Below are 7,500 nucleotides of genomic sequence, written 5' to 3'. Positions count from 1 at the left end.
CCTGAGCGGCCGGCGCAGTCCGCACCTGGCGAGCAGAGCGAACAGAACCGGCACCAGCGCCTGCGCTCGCTTCAGCTTCTTCTTGTGCTGCAGCAGCTCCAGGATCAGCGTGACCCTCTGCCACGGCACAGCGCCCCCCTGTGGACACTCCGCGCTGCTCTCCTGAGGTTTCCTGACAAACACAACCACTGTTACTCGGCTGGAACGTCACAACGTCACAACGTCACAACGTCACCACGTCACAACGTCACCACGTCACCACGTCACAACGTCACAACGTCACCACGTCACCACGTCACCACGTCACCACGTCACAACGTCACAACGTCACAACGTTACCACGACGTTCAACGTGAGATCTAAGGTTTAGAATCAGAGAATCAGACGCGACAGCTCCGACTCGCCTCTGGCTCATCTTGCTCCGTCGGGTCTGCTGCACCGTCACACTGAGCCGGGGCTTCTCTGGTGGAGACAGCTCATTGGCTATGAGCTGACTGTCCACGGCCAGCTGAGGAAACAGCAAGTTATCACAAACTCATTAGTAAATCATTATTATTTCATTATTCATCTTTTGTCTGCTAAACAGCCGAGGTCCTCACCCCTTTGAACACGCTGCTGACGGTGTTGGCCACCAGGGGGCTCCTGCTCTCCAGCAACACGTCGAATATCACCGTCAAGAGCTTCTGCTGCACCTTCTCTTCTCCGAGGGCCAAGAAGAACGACTTCGTGATCTGAGGAGGAGGAGGAGGAGGAGGAGGAGGAGGAGGAGGAGGAGGAGGAGGAGGAGGAGGAGGAGGAGGAGGAGGAGGAGGAGGAAGAGGAGGAGGATGAGGAGGAGGAGGAGGAGGGAGGAGGAGGAGGGAGGAGGAGGAGGAAGAGGAGGAGGAGGAGGAAGAGGAGGAGGAGGAAGAGGAGGAGGAGGAGGAGGAGGAGGAGGAGGAGGAGGAGGAGGAAGAGGAGGAGTAGGAGGAGAGAGGAGGAGGAGGAGGAGGGAGGAGGAGGAGGGAGGAGGAGGAGGAGGAGGAGGAGGAGGAGAGAATGAGGAGGAGGAGGAGGAAGGAGGAGGAGGAGGAGGAGGAGGAGGAGGAAGGAGGAGGAGGAGGAGGAGGAGGAGGAGGAGGAGGAGGAGGAGGAGGAGGAGGAGGAGGAGGAGGAGGAGGAGGAGGAGGAGGAGGAGGAGGAGGAGGAGGAGGAGGGAGGAGGAGGAGGAGGAAGGAGGAGGAAGAGGAGGAGGAGGAGGAGGAGGAAGAGGGAGGAGGAGGAGGAGGAGGAAGAGGAGGAGGGAGGAGAGGAGAAAGAGGAGGAGGAGGAAGAGGGAGGAGGAGGAGGAGGGAGGAGGAGGAGGAGGAGGAGGAAGAGGAGGAGGAGGAGGAGGAGGAAGAGGAAGAGGAAGAGGAGGAGGAGGAGGAGGAGGAGGAGGAGGAGGAGGAGGAGGAGGAGGAGGAGGAGGAGGAGGAGGAGGAGGAGGAGGAGGAGGAGGAGGAGGAAGAGGAGGAGGAGGAGGAAGAGGAAGAGGGAGGAGGAGAATGAACACCTTTCTTCTCTTCTGTTTTTGCATGATGAAACTTCTCTGGTTCATCTAACCCTGTTGCTCAGGTTATAATCAGTTAACCCTGGTTGAACCACTAGCTGTGGTCTGAACCAGGTCTGAACCTGGTCTGAACCAGGTCTGAACCTGGTCTGAACCTGGTCAGACCTGGTCTGAACCAGGTCTGAACCTGGTCTGAACCTGGTCTGAACCTGGTCTGAACCTGATCTGAACCTGGTCTGAACCAGGTCTGAACCAGGTCTGAACCTGGTCTGAACCAGGTCTGAACCTGGTCCTGGTCAGAACCTGGTCTGAACCAGGTCTGAACCTGGTCTGAACCTGGTCCTGGTCAGAACCTGGTCTGAACCTGGTCTGAACCTGGTCTGAACCAGGTCTGAACCAGGTCTGAACCTGGTCTGAACCTGGTCTGAACCTGGTCTGAACCTGGTCTGAACCTGGTCTGAACCTGGTCTGAATCTGGTCTGAACCTGGTCTGAACCTGGTCTGAACCTGATCTGAATCTGATCTGAACCTGGTCTGAACCTGGTCTGAACCTGGTCCGAACCAGGTCTGAACCTGGTCTGAACCTGGTCAGAACCTGGTCTGAACCTGGTCTGAACCTGGTCTGAACCTGGTCTGAACCCAGACCTGCTCCTAACCTGTTCCAGAGCGCTGATCTGGCAGCTGGCGATGTGCGGGTGCGGCTGGGTGGAGGTCTTCAGAGCTCTGATGAACAGGTCCAGACTGGTCTGGTCCTCAGGCAACATGGCGGCAGACGCCTCGTTGTACTTCCCCAGGATCAGCTGGATGAGCGCCGCCTCGTCCCGCAGCAGGGTGGGCGTGTCCGGGCCGCTCTGCTCCAGCAGCCGCTCCAGAACAGGAAGCAGGGCGGACAGGACCGGCTGGGGGGGGGGGGGGGGGGTGAACGTTAGATCTTTCTAAAGGAACGGGTTCGTTCCAGCTGCACAGGCGATCCCTCACCTGCCCGTTAACATGACTCAGCGCTCTCAGCAGGACGGCGGCGCTGTAGGACGGACAACATGGCGTCTGGACGCTCTGCAGCAGCTGCTGCATCGACGCCACGCTGCACGCCACGCTGCACGCCACGCTGTCATCGTGAAACACGCCGAGCGCCTGCAGGGTTCAAACAGTCACATGGTCACTGAGGGTTCGTCCAATCAGCAGAGACTTTGATTTATTAACATCTTCAAACAGAACGGAGACAAAGTCCCAGGTTTCATTCAAATGTTCAATATTGTGAAGTTTTCTTTATTTTCTGTTTAAATCTTTCTCACCGAGCTCAAGTAGGCGGGGTCAGCGACAATCTCCTCCGAGGTCTTCAGCAGCTTCTCTGTGATTGGCCGGAAGGGCGAGTCGGCTCCTGATAGGCTCTGCAGAGCGCCGAGCGCCACCCGCCGCACCTCCCGGACCGGAGAGGTGAGACAACACAACAGGGACGGGACCACTGACACACACACACACACACACACACACACACACAGACACACACACACACACAGACACAGACACACACACACACACACACACACACACACACACACACACACACACACACACACACACACACACAGACACAGACACAGACACACACACACACTTTAGTTTCTACCGCCACAGACCGACGGATGCAACTCCATTTTTTAAACTCGCTTCCTCACCGGGGGAGCTTGGCGCCGCCAGCGCCTGCAGCACGGCGGCGGGTTGGACGCTCAGCACAGCTCGGCCCATGTACAGAGCCCGAGTCTGCAGGACAGCGCCGACCTTCACGTCCAGCTGGTCGCCGTGGTTACTGCCATATCCCCACAGCATGCACAGGAACCTGAAGAGCATCAGCGGCTCACGCACGTGAACCTGAGACACGGAGACAGGAAGTGACACGTGGGCGTCGACGCTTTGAGATTCACACGTCTGCTGCTCAAACAGAAACGTACAGAAAGGTGCTTCTGTCTCTGTACCTGGAGGAGGAGCTTCATCATGTCCCTGAAGCTCCCGGCCGTCGGCCCGGCGCCGGCGCCGCTGATGACCACACTGAAGAGGCGGCAGATTAACCCCAGGTAACAGCAGGTGTTGGTGTCCATCTTCTCCGGGTTCCACCACACCTCCCCTGCAGGCAGGAAGTCGGTGATCAGGGTTCAACCACATTTTGACCAATGGATTTCCATGACTTTTCCATGACTTTAAACCAAATTTCCATGACCGAACATTTCGTGAAATCTCGGTGTTTACGCGAAAAAGTGACAAAATGTAGTATTCAAACTAACCATGAGAATTCCAAGGCAGACAGTAAACCTTAAATTACACAAACCAAAGTATGCCTGCTTATATTTTGAGCATATTTCTTTAAAAATGTATGAATTATTTAAAACTCAGGGTAAATGAACTAGGGATGGGCATTCGATTAAATTGTCTTAATCGATCGTCGGAAGAATTAACGATCGATTTTTCGATTAATCATTCATATTTTTATATTAAAATTCACTATTTATAGCCTATATTAAAATGCAGTGAAAATAGAAAAAACAGCGTGTTTCCTCATTGAGATCTTTATTACAAGATTAACAACTCTTGTTGCAGTTAAACAGGATCCGTTCAATGTTACACTTGTAAATAAGCGCTGCTGTCCTCCTAAGCCCCGCTGAGAGAGCAGCTAGCCGCTGAGAGCTAGCCGCTGAGAGCTAGCCGCTGAGAGAGCAGCTAGCCGCTGAGAGCTAGCTCCATCTGACGGCTCTCGACCTCTCAGTCCGGTCGTTGTAACGCCCTCACTCCCGGAACCCCTCCCCCAGACCCGGGTCTGTCCGGGTTACCCTCCGCGTGTCCGTGTGCGGACATGAAGCCGAGCAGCGGAGGCTTAGCTCCGGGCTGCTTCCTCCAGCTGCTAACAGACACGCTATGCTGCGTTCAGGGCAACTCGGATATTCCGACCTCCTGCCACATAGCGAACATGCAATAGTTTATCGATGAAAACATGTCATCAATGAAATTCTTAATGATCAATTAATCAATAGTCGAGTATTTATGCCCATCCCTAAAACGAACGACATGAAAATAAGAATATAACAAATTTCCATGACTTTTCCAAAACTTTTGGGAAATTATTTTTTTCCATGACTTTTCCAGGTTTTCCATGACCGTACGAACCCTGTGTGATGTCTGTGTGTCTCTCGGAGGGAAGTCTCCGTGCGACTCGCTCGTTACCTTGGAAAGAGGCGTCGTCACATTTCAGCGTGGAGATGAAGTCTCGCAGCAGAGAGAAGAGGACGGAGCCGAACTCGCCGACGAGCCGCTCCCCCGGCCGCCGCTCACAGCTGCTGAGGAACAAGGTCAGCGCCTCGGGGAAGGAGGGGGGGGCGGACACAGGACGCCCAGCTTCCTGTTTACACACAAACAAAATAAAACACGGGGACGACAAATGTTCTTTAGTTTAGAAAAAATAAAAACGTTTCAAATTGAGATCAGGACATGATGTTCACTGACCTGGACGTCAGGGTCCGCGGCGATGAGCTCCAGCAGGGGGGGCTCCAGCAGCATGAAGACCCTCTGGGCGGTGAGCAGGTGCTGCGTCTCGCTCAGCCCCCCCAGGCCCAGCAGGAGGGTCCGGGTCAGGACCAGGAAGGAGGTCCTGCCTCTGAGGGCGGAGCTCCACTGCTGCTCCACCAGGGAAACCAGCTTCTCCAACTGAAGAAGAAAACACACAGTGACCTCCTGATGACCTCTGCACATGGGAGGAGCAGACTGTAAATAAAGACGAAATGACCAATCCCAGGTCGCCCCCTGGTGGCTGCCTGCAGTAAAGGTCATTAACCTCCTCCATGTTAGCAGATGGGACATGGACCAAACTTACAAATCAAAACAGACGTTCAATAAATGTTGGTTTCTGATCAGTTTGGTTTGAATTAGTTATTGATGAGTCGCTTGATTGACAGCTGACACTGACTCAGGATTGGTCGGTTCGAACCGTCGACTCTGAAACAGAAACTCACGGCGTCTCGTTTGGAGAAGTGCTCCATGTTCTCCAGGTTCCTGCTCAGCGTGGAGACCAGGCGCTGGTTGACCAAACCCACGAATCCGGGTTCAGAGCTTCTCTTCATCGCCTCGTCCATCTCTGAGAGCACAGAACAAGCAGCGTCACTGAAGCTGCTCCACGCCGCAGCGCTGCTCTTATTCTGAAAGTCTCGTCACGCTCATTCAAAAACTCAGGTCATCTGACAGAAAAACTTATAATAATAATAAAAAAATAATCCCTAATGGATTTTTAACTCAAATCCAGGTTTTACCTTCAGCCCAGTTGAAGGTGAGCGGGTGTTGGGCGAGGACGGAGCACCGGGCCACGGCGGCGGCCAGGCTGAGCTGGGCGGAGCCAGGCCGGGCGCCGGTGACCACCAGGAAGGGCAGCAGCCTCCAGCCGGTTCTCTGCAGCCGCTCGGCGTCGCCCTTTCCCAGCCGCGGGTCGGACAGTAAACGCACCGCCTCGGTCAGCACTGGCAGCCTGAAGAAAAGAAAAGCATCACTAACACTGATCAACACAAGCTCATATGATGATCACGTGTGTCACTGACCAGAGCTCGGACACACACACGTCCACTCGGAGCATCAGCGACATCAAACATGACAACGTTTCTTCAGGATCCAGAACATCCAACAAGACCTGCAACGACAAGAAAACTCAAACTTGGTGCTTGTTGGATTCGAAGCTGCAGCGTCGGCGCTTGTTTCTCGACTCACTGACCTCCACGACCTTCAGAGCAGACGCCACCACCTCGGGAACCTCGTCCTTCACGCGCTCAATGACGGCGTCTTTCAGGAAGTCTTCGTCCAGACTCTTCTGCTGCAGAGAGGACACACGACTTTCAAAATAAAAGCAGCTGAGTCTACGGTGATGATGTCCCACAGGAGAGGAACCTACCTGTCCCGAGGTGATGATGCTCATCAGGTGGTCCACAGCAGAGACCCGGACCGAAGGCAGCGGGTGCTTCAGGCTCAGCAGCAGCGACGTGTCCGACTCGCCCAAAATCTGAAGACGGAAACGAGAACAAACAAACGCTGAAAGAAGCGAACCAATCGGAATCCACTTCTAAAGTGTGACAGATACACGGAGATCCCAGTTCGTCAGGAGTCGTGTACCTGGTACTTTCCACTGCTCAGTGAGAGAGAGATGAACTGGTGAAAGAGACGTTTCTGCTCCGGGCTGCTGAGGTCGGTCACATGACCTGCGAGGACGCCGTCCAGAGCGCCACAGTGTCTGAGGGAGGAGAAACCCAGTCAGGTTAACAAACTGCAGGAACTGATCGATGATCAACTCTAATAAACCTAAACTGAACAGAAGTATGGACTCCAGGCTGCAGGTCCCTGATGTAAACAAAGACGTTTGAATACCTGGACTCGAACAGCCGGACCACAGGCAGCAGCCGCTGGTCCAGGGCGCCGAGGTCCTCAGCAGAGAGCTCAGTCTGAGTCAGATACTCGTCCAGCAGCAAACTGCAGAAGGAGCAAAGCAACCGTCGTCAGCGGTGAACCTCCTCCACTCACTGAAGCAGCACGGTTGCTATGGTAACGCCTGCGGTTTCACAGCCTTGAGACTTTTGGATAATCTCACATCTCCAGGTTTGTGTTTGCTGCCCTCGGTGAAGAGGAGTTCTTTCTGTTACTAGAACCAACTGAGAGGATCTACTTCCTGTTTAGATCACGTGACCAGTGCTGGTGAAGGGTCATGTGACCCGTGTGTTTACGTGTGTCAGCGTGCACGGAGGAGGAGTTTACCGAGCCACGCTTTGATCCAGGCCTCTGGTGAGAGGCACCGCCTCCAGGACGGACTCCAGGACGCCGAGCGGCTCCGCCTCCGCTTCACCTGGAACCAGAAGACACAACGTCAGCTCTGCTCGGACCCCGGCTTCCTGTCAGGTGGTTCCTGTTCTCACCTGAGCTGAACACGTGGTGGATCAGGTGAGGGAGCA

At 54.6% G+C, this 7,500-nt stretch overlaps 1 protein-coding gene across 1 annotated transcript in view; it reads right to left on the bottom strand.

The window, feature by feature from the left end:
• The window catches only part of LOC133027850 (HEAT repeat-containing protein 1-like), a 19,636-nt gene that overhangs the window by 9,173 nt on the left and 2,963 nt on the right, over positions 1-7,500 (bottom strand). Inside the window, exons 8-26 of the mRNA XM_061094992.1 lie at positions 7,465-7,500; positions 7,307-7,394; positions 6,923-7,024; positions 6,671-6,788; positions 6,453-6,560; positions 6,276-6,374; positions 6,106-6,194; positions 5,824-6,035; positions 5,530-5,651; positions 5,024-5,224; positions 4,745-4,919; positions 3,505-3,653; positions 3,208-3,400; positions 2,824-2,993; positions 2,510-2,662; positions 2,188-2,430; positions 600-731; positions 405-508; positions 26-172 (exon numbers count right to left, since the gene is read on the bottom strand). The exon at positions 7,465-7,500 is cut by the window's right edge and continues 92 nt beyond it. Of these exons, the coding sequence (XP_060950975.1) occupies positions 26-172; positions 405-508; positions 600-731; positions 2,188-2,430; positions 2,510-2,662; positions 2,824-2,993; positions 3,208-3,400; positions 3,505-3,653; positions 4,745-4,919; positions 5,024-5,224; positions 5,530-5,651; positions 5,824-6,035; positions 6,106-6,194; positions 6,276-6,374; positions 6,453-6,560; positions 6,671-6,788; positions 6,923-7,024; positions 7,307-7,394; positions 7,465-7,500 (2,641 nt within the window). The remainder of the gene's footprint in view (positions 1-25; positions 173-404; positions 509-599; positions 732-2,187; positions 2,431-2,509; positions 2,663-2,823; positions 2,994-3,207; positions 3,401-3,504; positions 3,654-4,744; positions 4,920-5,023; positions 5,225-5,529; positions 5,652-5,823; positions 6,036-6,105; positions 6,195-6,275; positions 6,375-6,452; positions 6,561-6,670; positions 6,789-6,922; positions 7,025-7,306; positions 7,395-7,464) is intronic.

This window comes from Limanda limanda, chromosome 21, assembly GCF_963576545.1.
Source record: "Limanda limanda chromosome 21, fLimLim1.1, whole genome shotgun sequence".
Classification (NCBI taxonomy): domain Eukaryota; kingdom Metazoa; phylum Chordata; class Actinopteri; order Pleuronectiformes; family Pleuronectidae; genus Limanda; species Limanda limanda.
This window is presented reverse-complemented; position numbering and strand designations above follow the sequence as displayed.